Source organism: Cervus elaphus, chromosome 11, assembly GCF_910594005.1.
Source record: "Cervus elaphus chromosome 11, mCerEla1.1, whole genome shotgun sequence".
Taxonomy (NCBI): Eukaryota; Metazoa; Chordata; class Mammalia; order Artiodactyla; family Cervidae; genus Cervus; species Cervus elaphus.
This window is the reverse complement of record NC_057825.1, coordinates 34,670,874-34,684,983: the sequence shown is the minus strand read 5'-3', so window position 1 is coordinate 34,684,983 and position 14,110 is coordinate 34,670,874. Positions and strand designations below refer to the sequence as shown.

At 47.5% G+C, this 14,110-nt stretch overlaps 1 protein-coding gene across 3 annotated transcripts in view; it reads right to left on the bottom strand.

Moving 5' to 3' along the window:
* PLB1 (phospholipase B1) overlaps positions 1-14,110 on the bottom strand; it is a 130,055-nt gene that overhangs the window by 83,236 nt on the left and 32,709 nt on the right. For all 3 annotated transcript variants that reach the window (XM_043917590.1, XM_043917589.1, XM_043917588.1), the window contains 6 exons: positions 14,038-14,087; positions 10,411-10,451; positions 9,793-9,836; positions 6,035-6,125; positions 5,628-5,679; positions 5,214-5,300 (listed from right to left, as the gene is read on the bottom strand). In XM_043917590.1, the coding sequence (XP_043773525.1) occupies positions 5,214-5,300; positions 5,628-5,679; positions 6,035-6,125; positions 9,793-9,836; positions 10,411-10,451; positions 14,038-14,087 (365 nt within the window). The remainder of the gene's footprint in view (positions 1-5,213; positions 5,301-5,627; positions 5,680-6,034; positions 6,126-9,792; positions 9,837-10,410; positions 10,452-14,037; positions 14,088-14,110) is intronic.

Sequence of the window (14,110 nt, the reverse complement as noted above, 5' to 3'; positions counted from 1 at the left end):
ACAGTCTTCAGTGTAAAAACAAAATAAAAGTAAACTTTTCAACAAGAAAAACTCCTCAGCTGCCTGCAAGCCTGATGTCCCCCCGAGGCAACATGGCTCAGAGGAAGACAAAGCACACTCACAGGCACAGACTCTGGAGACAGCTGTCAATCACTCGGGCTGAGGCAGTCTCCCCACTCCTGTGTCTCTGCTTCCACGTGAGGCTATCCCCTGGAAGCCACTCCTGCCCATGCTGCTGCCATAGCCAGCAGTAAAGCCTCCTGTCTCATTTTTTCTTTCCTTGAGCATGACATTCAGCATCACACTTTCCCTTCTAAAGAGGCATGGGAAGTCTGTCGAGAAAGGGCCTCGCTGTCCCTCTGGACCATACTCAGGGCATCCCTCTTCCCTCCGGGAGTCCCTGCATGGTTCTCCTTGGATTGCAAACCCTGCTTTAGAAAATTCTTGGTCAAGGTGCCTATTCATTGCTGCAGAGTGAGCTGGGGCCCACCCAGGCTTTCCAAGTGCTGAATGGTTTGCCCTTGGGGCACCAACTGTTCCTGTTCTTTAGTGGAAAATATGATACTCCTATAAAATGTCCCTTGCCTATGAGGTCACATATGATAAACTCCTCCATAAGTTGAAATCAGGAAAAAGCTTATTTCTTCAAATGCACGCATGCCAAGTCACTTCAGGTGTGTCAGACTCTTTGCAACCCTAGGGACTGTAGCCCATTAGGCTCCTCTGTCTATGGGATTCTCCAAGCAAGGATACTGGATTGGATTGCCATGCCCTCCTCCAGGGGATCTTCCTGACCCAGGGATCAAACCCCATATCTCTTATGTCTCCTGCATTGGCAGGTGGGTTCTTCACCACTAGCACCACTTGGGAAGCCCTATTTCTTCAAATGAACTTCCCTAGAATCAGAAGAATGCTCTATTATCAAACGTGTGCCTGCAACCAGACAACTTTTTCTAACAAATTATTTCCCTGGGATTCGTTCCAAGAAGTAAGATTATTCAGCCAAAAGGCACAAACACTTTTAGATTTTTTGAGTCATACTGCCAGTGTGTGCCCTCCAAAATGTTGACATCCATTTCTAAAGGCATCTGCAAGAATAAACGAGTGTATTTTTGAAACCAAGGGTCGTTATCTATTAGGTACATTAAATTATAACTTGCTTAATAAATAATGAACTGCAACCTGCCTTCACTGATCAAGCTCACTTTAATTGTTTTTACAATAACTTGTATGTCCTCCAAGCATGACATAGCATAAACAATGAAATGTTTGCCCAAGTTGTTTTTCAGGAATTTGGAGTCAGCTATTCACTGGCTCGAGTTCCAACTGAACAAGAGTGGTTGAGACCTCCAATTGGGCATGTGTTGAGAGTTCCATTGGTGACCTTTTGATACCAGAAGACCCTGAATTCCACCTTCAGAACAGGCTGACACAGGGATGCAAACTGCTGTGTAAGAGCTTCTCAGATGGGGGTTCTGGGTTAGCTGTGGCCAGAGGCACCACCAGGAAGACTAGGATGTGAGGGGTGAGTCTGTGCTGCGGAAGCAAGACTGGAGGAGTGAAGGGAGGAAGCAGCTGACCCAGGCCAAGGAGACTGAGAGCCAGACCTGTGAGCCACTAGGTCCCTCGGGGGCAATGGCAGTGGAGGTAGGATTTATTCTAGGTGCCAAAGCCTTGGTGGTCTTTGTGCAAAACAAAAATCAAGATAGAAGAAAAAATGCAACGAACTGGGAATTTAAGTGAATGCTAGTAAACATTGCTACAGCTAGCTCACTTTACAGAGATTAAGTCACTGGTGTATAGCCATTTAGAAATCAGAGGTGAGGCATGATTACTTTTGTCATATGTTTACAGTCAATTAAAAGTGTGAGGTTCTAAGTGTGAATAAACTTAATCCATAAGTATCAACATGACTAGATCTTGAGGGAATTTCACATACTGACAAAAAAAATCATTAGGTTTGATAACAGTGTTGGGAAGGTTGTAGAGAATGGGTACACTCAGACATTGGTGAGAATATATGATATTTTGATTTATAATACAGAGTATATATTTGGTCTTTGTCCCTTTTTATGGCACAGAGTTTATAAACCGTTGGAATTTCCTAAGTGATGAGAGCATAAAAGTGTGTTTTGCTATGCTAATGAGGTGACTTTTGGACTACACCTAAGGACAGGGGCTGGTTGCCAGGAGAATCAACCCTGTGGCTAGAGAGTTGGAACTTAAGTTTCCTCCCCTACCCCACCCCCTACCTGGGGCTGAAAGTTGAATCAATTGCCATTGGTCAATGACTTAGTCAATCATTGTATTATATAATGAAGCTTCCATAAAAGACCAAAAGGATAGGTTCAGAGAGCTTCCCAGTTGGTGACCACTGGATGTGCTCAGAGAGTGGCCCACCTGGAGAGGGCATGGCGGGTCCTGGCTCTTTCCCCATACCTTGCCTGGGTATCTCTTCCATCTGGCTGATCCTGAGTTATGTCCTTTTATAATAAACCAATAACCTAATAAGTAAAGTGTTTCCCTGGGTTCTGTGAGCCACTCAGGAAAACTAACTGAACTCATGGAGGGGCTTGTTGGAATCTCCAATCTATAGCCAGTTGGGCAGAAGCTCAGTTGACACCCTGGACTTGGGACTAGCATCTGAAATGTGGGGTGGGGGGCAGTATTGGAGGACTGGGCCCTTAGCCTGTGGGATCTGATGCTATCTCCAGGTAGAATTGAGTTGAATTGTAGGACATCCAGCTGGTATCTGAGAACTGCTTAGTGGTATGGAAAAGTCCCTTACATGTTGGGATTGGTCCCAGGATATTAGACTATAAATGGATTTAGCCCCTTTGGAGGACAATTAGGTAGTCCTTCAAGATTTAAAGTGTATGTATCTGATGACCAGCAATTCTCTGTTTAAGAATCTACTCAAGGCACTTCTCTTCAAACTGCCTTGATCATGACCCATGGTGTGAGGTATATTTCACATCACAACCCAGTACATACAGATCGATATACAAATGAAACAAAAATAATCACAAGCCAACACTGACCTTTCTACGTGCAATAAACTCTAGTATTTTATAGCTGATTCTATTCTATTTTCAATAATTTTTGGTTATAATCTTGTAAACTGACTTTTGACCTGTTAATATACTTCAATCTACAATTTGAAATATAATTACACTATAATTGAATACAATGAAATATAATCACTGTATTTAGAAAAACACTATGTTCAAGTAAATGAACAAGATTGTTTACAATACTGAAAAACTAGAAACACCTAAATGGTCACCAATATAGAAACAGCAAAATAAAATCTGGTAACTATACACTATGGGATATTATTTAGCAATTAAAGGAATAAATTTAATATGTAAGTATCAACATGACTATATCTCAAAAATATTTAGTGAAAAAAATTGTTCAATAGTACATACAATATAACAGTATTTATGTTAAACTTCTCTCATATACATACACATAAAGGAATACTAGGAATTACAAATGTGCAAAATATTTAGGAGAAAAAAGTGAGAGGATCAGAGGTGTTGGCTAAAGAATATTTTAGCTTTAACTGTAATGTTTCATTTTTAAAAGGAGAAAGCATCTGTGTACTGCTTGTGTAGTCATAAATTAACAAAAGTAAATAATACATAAATGGACACATGCACACAGGAATGTGTCATATACATATTTAAGAATCAATGTAATGTATTGAAGGAATAAATACATGAAAGAATGCAAGAATTCACACAGCAATGCTTGAACCTAAGATAAAATGTATGGAAGAAATCATGAATGAGAATGAGTGCCAATGAATACATTCAAATATTAAAAAAGTCAAATGCTAGCATGAAAAACTCATCATAAATACCATAATATGTGCCTGCATGCAAGAAGCAAGAATGAAGTTATGCATGAATAGATAACTGATGGATGGATAAATGGATGCATGAGTGGATATACAGAGGAATACAGCAATGCCTAAACGCTTGTTTGAGCATTCAATGTGTGAACGTGTAAATTCATGAGTACATGCTGGTTTGTGTAATGGCTAAAGTGAAGGGGGTGGTGCCAAGAATTAAGAGATAATGTAAATTTCACTTGCCATGGGAGAAAACAGCAGAGAAGTAGAACAAGCTTCAAGATCTACATGTCCAACATCACTAAAGGAAGTGGAGTTTTGATGGTAGGCCGGGATTCATGGGGCATTTGGAGGAAGGCAAGAGTGTGTTTGGGAGAGGGGCACAGAAAATAAGAGGACAGCACCTTAAGAAACTTCACCCTTGATTGTGCTATTGCCTGGTGGAGGCCCTGGAAGGTGGCTGAAAGGACAGTGGGCGAGTAATTGAACTGTCATAAGAGGTGGGGCCATCTTGGAGGCAAGCAGGCTCCTGAAGAATCATCCGTGTGCCATTTATGTTACCATAGCCTAAGCCACCCTCTCACCTTCAACTGATCCTAACCTAGACACTCTTCAATAAAGACGTAAGTCACAGTCAGTCACCTACATAAAATATTTTAAAAGTCACATATTTCATATCCCATTCCTGGGAATGCCAAAGAGCCTTGATGATATAGTCAACCTATATGAACAACTCGACAACTTTCCTTTAAAACTGGAGTTCACAGTGTACTAGTTAAGAGGCAATGCCAAAAGTATAAATCCTGCTTTAACTCCTGATGTCAGCATTTAAATGAAATTGGAGCTACAAGAGGCAAAATGATCTTTTATCAGAAAGTGAATTTTCCTCAGTTGTAGAATGATCATTGGCTCAGTTTATCTATATCATGGTTTCCTTTTCCTGATAGGATGGTAAGTTAAAAATTCCCCCATAGCTCAGTGGTAAAGAATCCTCTTGCAGTGCAGGAGATGTGGTTTTGATCCCTGGATTGGAAAGATTCCCCCGAGGAGGGCATGGCAACCACTCCAGTATTCTTGCCTGGAGAATCCCCATGGACAGAGGAGCCTGGCAGCCACAGTCTATGAAGTCGCAAAGAGTCGGACACGACTGAGTGACTAAGCATGCATATATGCATGTCCCTCAATATAGTTCCTTGACCCTTAGATATCTGTCTGTCTGTCTACCTGCCTGCCCTAACTTGGAAATATGTGTCATCAGGCCCAGCCTGCCAGGTGTAGATCAGTCAGGTTTAGTTCACTCACTCGGCACCCACCCCAGCATCTGCAATCCCTCTGCCTCCCGCCTGTGGTTTACCTGTTGGGTGGAAGAACACAGGTGACACTGACTAGCATTACTGAAGAACACATTGATGAGCTTCCAATCATTCTGAAAGTCAAGTTGCTGTAAAAAAAAAAAAAAAAGAAAGAAAGGACGATAGCATGAAAAAGATATGGCAGGGAAACCTGGTGCCTAAAGACCTTCTTTCTTTGCAGGTATTTAGTTCATCTGCCAACTTTGGCAGGACCATACTAGGGATATGAGAAGAGGCCCTGTGTTCTACTGGCCTCCAGAGGATACCAGGGGCAGAGGTGTTCTTGAAGGGCCCAGGCCACACCAGTTGCCAAGCTCAGGGCATGATGGCTTAAGGGCCTCAGCTGCACGGTGTCTTTGGTCTGATGGCCTCCCAGCAGACAGAACAGCCCCCAGCAGAGTCGGATGGATTCTTACCTGGTTCTCTTTCATGTTCCTCACCAGGTCTTTTGCCTGAATCCACAAGTCTCTGCAGAGGGAAGGGAGCCAAGAGAAAAGTCAGTTAAATACAACTTTGTCAGGGGCTGAAAGCTTGCCGCTTCCCCAGCCTATGCACAAGGCTCTGAGCAGGAGGCTGCACTGCACCCCTCCTGAGTCCTAGAAGGCAGACATTGACCTGATTTTTTTTATTAGGCCCATCAACAGACTAAAGTCAGCACGGGAGACACATTTTGGCTTTGACTTAACACAGATCTCTCTTTTAAAACCTCTTTGACTCTTCCAGCACCACTACCCTCCCCCCACCAAACCCATCAAATCCTCCCATCTGGATGCCCAGGACAAGAGGGTGCCCAGCCCTGCCAAGAGCCAGAAAAAGAGCTTACTCAGTAGCATCCTGGCGTACCACTCCCGTCCCAAGGGCACATATGGGCTTCAGAACAGATGGGCTGAAGTGTCTGATGACCTCTGAAAGGACTAAAGAGAGAGCTGGGTGAGGCTGTGGTCCCGGCAGCCAGTGGTCACCTGTAAAGACTGACCCACTCTGGGGTGAGGGGCCAGGGTCACTGCCCCTGTCCCAAAGCATGACCTGCCTTGGGCTGTGAGGTCCACCTTGTAGCAGGCCCTTAGAAGTGAACGGAGTTGAGAAAAAGGAGCATCCATCAGGTGCTAGGCCAGCCAAGTGCCAAGCCCTGAGGTGTGTGTGTAAAGAGGAGCCAAGGCTGGGGGAGGCTACACCAGCTGCCTGAGGTGGCTGGGATCTGAGCCTGAGCACTCAGATCCCACAGTTCTTCACTGTCCTGTGCTGCGTACTCGTTAGGGAAAGTGTGCTGGGACGGGGGACCCGCCAGGCTGCCTCCCTGCCCTCCCTCCTCCTGAGAGTGACAGCAGAACAGGAAGGCTCCAGGGAGCACACGGAAGACGCGTCCCAGAGCTGACAGCCGGAGGACCGCTAAAAATAGTGCTGTCAGGAGCAGTTAGGCTGTGTCTGCTCCCGAGAGCGGAGACGGCAGACGGGCAGAGTGCCATAGCAGCGAAGTGGTGCCCCCTCCCCGGCCCCTCTTTCTACTGTCCCCATCCACAAGTGCCTGGGGCTTTCTGGAGCAGAATCCAAAAGACAGCTTGAGAGGGGCTGCTGTTGAAGGAAGCTGACACTGTGCAGGTAGCAGGGAGAGAAGGGGCAGGAGAGCGGGAGTCGCCCACTGGGCTTTGTCCGCTTGGGCAGCCCCCTCAGTCACCTGGGGCCACAACATCTTCATCCTCAACCCAAACTCAGGAGCCTCCTTTATGGCGCCCTGACCAACCCGTGGACGGAGCCCATCCCCCAGGCGTGGTGGGAACCCAGAGCTGACAGGGACAGTGTGGGCATGGGGGTGTGTCTGTGTGAGAGTGCGCACGTGTGAGTGGGTGGGCGATGGGGCACTTTCTCTTCCTCACATCAGGGGGTCTGCGAGGAAGAATGACAGAACAGCCTGGTGTGACATTTTTGAAAGTGAAAGGCTCTCCAAGTTAGTGAGGGAATGAAAGTCGCTCAATCATGTCTGACTCTCTGCGACCCCATAGACTATACAGGCCATGGAATTCTTCAGGCCAGAATCCTGGAGTGGGTAGCCATTCCCTTCTCCAGGGGATCTTCCCAACCCAGGGATCGAACCCAGGTCTCCTGCATTGCAGGTGGATTCTTTACCAGCTGAGCCACCAAGGAAGATCAAATTAAGGGCATTTGTAAAGCACTGCTTCTTTGTGACCAAACATGACCCTCGATCTTTTCACATAAATCTGCCCATTATTTTGTTCGAGGGCTGCTGTGTACCTGCTCTGTCCTCGTTAGCTCTCTCTGGAGTCAGAACAAAGGACGCAGGCTGTGGGGCTGGGCCACCTGGGTTCCTAGGGACTCTGCCACATATTGACCGTGTAACTGTGAAGGACTGTTTACCTTCCTGAGACTCAGTTTTCCCATCTGTACAATGGCACAATGTCTGTGATGGGTGAAAGGACACAGCTAGACTGGAAGGGCTCTAAGGTTTTGGGGTTGGAGGACAGATGGGCTGAGCTCGGGCCTGGATGCCTTTGTAGCACTTTCTCCTGGAAGACCAGTTGCTCCTCTGCGGGCTTGACTATCCAATATCACCCCCCTCCCTGGCCCATCCCTCTTAGGTAGACTGGCTTCACTGTCAGCTCGAGGTGAGTCCTGTCCCTAAGGGCACGCAGGTCACCCTGCCCTCACCGCCCTGCCTTCTGATGCTCCTCTGGTCAGTGGGGCTCCTGGCCACGCTGTACTTAATGGGGGGCTAGTAGGACTTGTTACCAGGTGGGTCAGGGACCCCCAAAATGGAGACAGACTGAGAAATCAGGTAAAGCCATAGCTGTGCTTATGGTTTCAGGGTCTAAACTATATCCCATCTTCTTGCTGCTACTGCTGCTGCTTAGTTGCTTCACTCATGTCCGACTCTGTGCGACCCCATAGACGGCAGCCCACCAGGCTCCGCCATCCCTGGGATTCTCCAGGCAAGAACACTGGAGTGGATTGCCATTTCCTTCTCCAATGCATGAAAGTGAAAATTGAAAGTGAAGTCGCTCAGTTGTGTCCGACTCTTCGCGACCCCATGGACTGCAGCCTACCAGGCTCCTCCGTCCTTGGGATTTTCCCACCTTCCTGCTGCTGCTGCTAAGTTGCTTCAGTCATGTCCAACTCTATGTGACCCCATAGACTCTGTGGGACCCCACCAGGCTCCCCCATCCCTGGGATTCTCCAGGCGAGAACACTGGAATAGGTTGCCATTTCCTTCTCCCATCTTCCTAGACTCCCCCAAATACACACTTCATTTCTTTTTTCCTACCAGTTAAAGGTAAACAGGGCTAAACCTAGCCTGAGCTGAGACAGTCACCAAGTCACAGGGGCACGCTTCTTCTGAACCCTTGACCCTTTGCAAGAGGACCCCCCACCACCACTTTGGCCACCAGTGTCCCCTCACCTGTCAAACAGATCCTAGAGGGTTGGACACCAGGCCTCTGCCTCCCCGGATGGATGGCAAGGGCAAATGGCAGGACCAGTGTCTTATTTATCCCTCACTTTGCAGGGAGCCTCATAATTCCCAGGTCCTTGGTGACATTCACGGGCTGAACTGACAGGGCACCAGTTACTTCACTTGTTATTATGCTCTGCTCGAGTGTCAGCTCAGGAGGGCATTTGTATTGCCACCCGAGTCTTTTCACTCTAATTATGGAGTGAAAAGTGGTATTCTTGCTCTTGGCTTGTGAACACCAGCTATAGGTGACTCTATCCACCAGGCTAACTCAGCTGGCGTCAAGGCACTCAGGGGTTTCAGGATGACTTAATCGAGTTGCAAGGCAACTCTGATATTAAGTGGGGGGAAAAAAAAAACAACATGCTACATATAACATATTCCTAAGCATGTTCATATATAAAAGGTCAAAATGTTAATACTGATTATCTGACTCCTTGCGACTCCATAGACTGTAGATGCCAGTCTCCTCTGTCCATGGAATTCTCAAGGCAAGAATAATGGAGTAGGTTGCTATTTCCTCCTCCAGGGGATCTTCCTGACCCAGGGATCAAATCCAGATCTCCTGCAATGCAGGCAGATTCTTTACCATCTGAGCCACCAGGGAAGCCCAATGATTATCTCTAGATGGAGGGATTACAGTTAGTTTTCATTTCACTTTGCTGAAGTCAATTGATATATCTATTTTGTAAGTAAGGGAGTTACTACAAAATGAAATGAACTGATAATTGGAGCTGGGTCTTCTCCTGGGTGTGGCGGTGGGGGCAGTGAATGGTCGACAGTTTCCCAGACGAAGTGCTGTTTGGGGTCCTGGGGGAGAAGAAGCCTCGGGATGTTGGCCCAGGCACCCCTGACCCCTCTCCTACATGCCTTAACCTTAACCCCATGTCTCTTGGAGTCTTCTCACTCAGGGACCCTCGGACATCTCTCATGCCTTCCTTTCAAGGGACGTGACTCTTCACACCCTGGCTCCCTCTGTCCTCTCAGAATGCCTCCTCCTTTCCTCAGGCTCTGCCACAATGTGGCCAGTAGGGCGCATCCTCTTCTTTCACCAAAGGGCTGCTGTGTTGGGGGGACAGGGACAATCTGGATTCCGGCCATGAAAACACCGAACTCACCAGTCACCACTCCCATGCACGTTTGCGGCTCCTGCTTTTCGGTCCTGCAGACATAAAAACGTCAGCCTGAGTTTGTCGCCTACCAATGCTTGCCCTCAACTGCTGTGATCTCTTTCACAACAGGCATCAGCTCAGCATTGCTCTGATTCTGGATTTATCCTTCCTGGAGACAGAGGCACACCTCAGAGGGCAATGGAGTTGCCAAAATGGGGTGAGCAGCTCTGGACCCTCCTCCCTGCCCCTCTAGTCCAGTCTCAAGTTGGAAGGGGACACAGACTGCTACGTAGAATGAGCCTGACCCTGGTCCAACTCTGCTTGCATCCCCCAGAGCAGAGCACAGAGGCTGGAGGAAGAGAGCAAGAACCCCTCATTCAGCCCTTCCCGCTATTCCTCCCTTATTCACCCCAGGGAGCCAGGGGGATTCCCACACAGAGCACTGGATAAAGAGGCAGGCATTTGTGTTCTGGTCTCCACTCTTCTGCCTGCCCCTAAGGGAGCCTGGAACAAGCATCTCCTCCCTGGCCCTCAGGTCTCCCCGCCAATGAAGCAGGGAGACAAGAGTTGATCAACCTGGAGGCTCAGCTCAGCTCTCTTGCTCTGGCGTTCCCGAACAATTACCATTCTTGTTCCTCCAGGTCGTCCGTCCCTGAGTCTGGAGGCTGGAAAAGATACGGGGTGTGAGCAGCCCAGCCAGGGAAGGTGGCAGAGCCTGTCCTGGGGAGACTCCAGCTGCCTGCCATACACCCCCTCCCGCCAACAAAAGGGAATCCCTGGATCCAGAAAATGGCCAGACCTGCCTGCATTCATTTTCCAGGGAGGGAAGAAAGGATGTTAGATTTTCTCCAAGGTTTGCTGGCCCAAACTCAGGGAATAACAGGTGTAAAAGTTTTCTTCAGATGAGAAAACTGGGTGGGAGAGCTTAGACTTAAATGTGTCTCTGTAGAATGTTAACATCCTTCATAGAAACACAATAGGTTGTTTCATTGTGACTTTCCATACTCTAAAATAATTAGATAATCTAATACACAATCTAAAATGTGTGTGGTCTGTCTCCCTTGCCTAGAATGTAAATTCCAGGAGAGCAGCAGTTTGCCTCTGTTTCGTTCTGATTATATTCCTCAGACCCAGAACAGCATCTGATGCGTCATAAGTACTCAATAAATACTCACTCAATACTATTTTTTGAATGAACACTGTAAGTGTTTTATTGTCCTTTTGGTAAAAGCTGAACCACACAGGACTAAGTTGGAGAGTTTCCCTGGTCGTAGGGCTGAGGTGAGACCATGAGAATCTTGTCTTTTGTGAGGTCCCAGGGATGTTTGGGGGCTTCCCAGATGGTGCTAGTGGTAAAGAACCCGCCTGTCAATGCAGGAGACATAAGAGACGCAGGTTCGATCCTTGGGTTGGGAAGATCCCCTGGAGGAGGAAATGGCAACCCATTCCAGTATTCTTGCCTGGAATATCCCATGGACAGAGGATCCCGGTTGGCACAGTCCATGAGGTCACACAGAGTCGGACACAACTGAGTGACTAAGCATAGAGATGCTTGGAATTGTGCCCAGAACACTGAAAATGCTCAGCACATATTAGCTGTTGTCAATAGTAGTATTTTCACAGGTTCTGACACAAATTGTCTCTCTCAAAACTCCTTAGAAGACAGTGTCTCCAGGTGTGGTGATGACAGGTGATGCTGTATCCTCACTACCTTACTCCCAGCCTGCTGTTGCTTCCCTTTAAAGGGCCTGCCTGTCCTTAAGGACCCAGCTTCAAAGACAGCCAGTCAGTCTGTAAAAATGGGCCACACCTCTGGCTCCCTCTGGGGATGGCAGGCTGACTCTCCTCTGACTGGGAGGGAGTCCTTTCTTCTTTTCAACAAGAGGGAGCTTGAAAAAGTTTTCTGAGGGAAGGTAACACATTAAAGAGAAAACCACATGCAAATACAAGTCAGGTGAAGTCCTGAGGGAGGCCTGCTTCTGGGGCTGAGGCAAAGGGGTCAGCCTGTGCCAAAGTGGACCTGACTGACAGTAGAGGTTTTCCTCAGAAAAGCTGGATGGGGGTGCTGAGGGGAAGGAAGGGAGAGGATGAGAGGAACAAGGTAGAGAGAGTATGGGAGAGCTGAGGGAGAGGTCACAGAGGGGAAGGCTGGAACAAACGCAGCAAACTCCTCTGCCGCCATTTTGCCAACTGCTGGCCATTTTCCCCCCATGCTCTTCACTGGCTGCATGTTCTGTGGCCTGGCCCTAGAGACACATAACTGAGACACAATCCCTGGCTTCAAGGAATTTGATAGAGTGGATTATAACCTCCCTGGCATGGCAAATGTCTGTGACTCTTAGTTAAGAGGGATAAAAGGTCACAGATAGCATATTGCAGTGTAACCCTATTTAGGTCATACACATTTTCTCTCTCTCACACACACACGCTATATATTGAAGTATGTATGTGGCTGTTGAGGCAAGAGAATAGGAGATATGAGTGAGATCTTCCATTTTTTAATACTATCTACGTGTGTTTTCATTTTTTCCTTATAATAAATGTCTGTCACAAGTGTTAGTTTGAAAACAATTCTGACGACTCTGATCTTTAACATTGTGTGAGAAAGAGGAAGTCCAGAGCAATTAAACAAACAAGTGCTAGCATTGGTCACAAGTAAGTGCTAGGCCTTGGAAGCTCCAGGAACTTGGAACAAAAGCACCAGCTTTCCACCTTCCTTCCTTTTCATTTCACTATCTTCCATTATCTTTCCCTATCCTGATGTCTTTCATAAACCAGGCTGAGTTCATGAGAGCTGACTCTCAGGGCAGACAGAGGCAGGCAGCCTCCTAAGAACTGTGCTCCTGGGGCTTATCCTGAAGGTTGAGGTGCCGTCAGCTTGAGGATAATGATCGGGGGCTGGGAGACCATCATGGACTGAAAGCATCTCCCAGCACCCTGGGCTCCCAGGAGGAGAGAGGGTGAGCTGAGTGACAGCAGGAGCTGTGAGGCTGCATAATTCATGAGTCAAAGAACTCTCTCAGAGCCAGGACCAAAGAGTGGAAACCACTGATTGGTTTAACTTTAGAAACCTGGCTTGGAGTGGAGAGTTCCCTGCAGGGAATTTCCCTGCCTCAGGAAGGAGAATTCGCGAGTCCTCCAGCCAGTGTCACACACTCCTGGCTCTGCGATGTCACCATCAGCATGCAGGGACACACAGGCTCGGCAGCGGTAATGTGCTCCTCGTGACAGAAAATCTCTCTTCTCGTTATTCCCACCTCTCCTTACATCCTTCCCCCTGGGACACCTCCGCCTTCACCCTCATCCACGTGCACGCTCATACACACACACACAGTCACACATGCAGGTTTAACCCCACCATCACAAATAGCAAAGAACAAGAGTGGGAGCCCTGGCTGAAGATTTCACTGGGCCCTGATCAGTTTTTCTAACGTGAAGTCTTCACCTATGGCCGGTGCTGTGCGCAGGGTAGTGGGATGGGTTTGCAGCAAGGAGGCAGCCCGGGCCAGGGGCAGGGGCTGAGGCTGCAGGGGTGCAGAGGGCGGCGGCGACAGAGGACATGGGGAAGGAAACAAGGTAGGCAGAGATGGGAGGAAGACATGGAAGGGGAGAGGCGGCAGTGCACTGGTTCAGGTGTGAGGGGTACAGGGCAGAGCTGAGAACACCTGACTAGTGGTCCATGCAGCTGGGACTGCTAGGACTTGTGGGGCAGCAGTGCTGAGACCAGGGAGTGGGCCTGCGAGAAGCCAGGACTGACCAGGAAATCACACTGGCTCTGTTCTCCAACCCTCCTCTCTTTCTGCTTATCCCTCTCTCCTCTTTCCATCCTTCCCTTATTGCTCCCTTTCTCAGTTCCTGACCACATAAAACCATACCACTTCAAACTTATTAGCAAAGATGGGTGTATTTTTAAAAATTTGCCAAGCAGGTAAGGACATTTTTCTTCTTTATCTCATAAGTAGAAAGTTTAAGAGATTGCTTTTAAAATTCTGTGTGATCTTTGGCTTATTTATCAATAGGTTTGATTTACTCATGAGAAAGTTCAAAAGTTTCTTCATCCTAATGTAAAGAGAGTCAGGCACTCAATTTAAAACAACAACATCAACTCAGAACCCTATATTTTAGGATTTTTCCAGTTCAGAAAATATTCTCTCTCCCCAAGTGAAACATTCTTCCTGGTTACTAGGAGCTCATTCAAAGAATACCCATCCCAAACCCCGCCTCCAACCTCCATCCCCTTGCTATACTCACATTGCCAATGGCTGCCACAAATTTAATATCAGAAGGTCTCAGAGAGTGAACTGCAAAGACAAGAACCCATGTA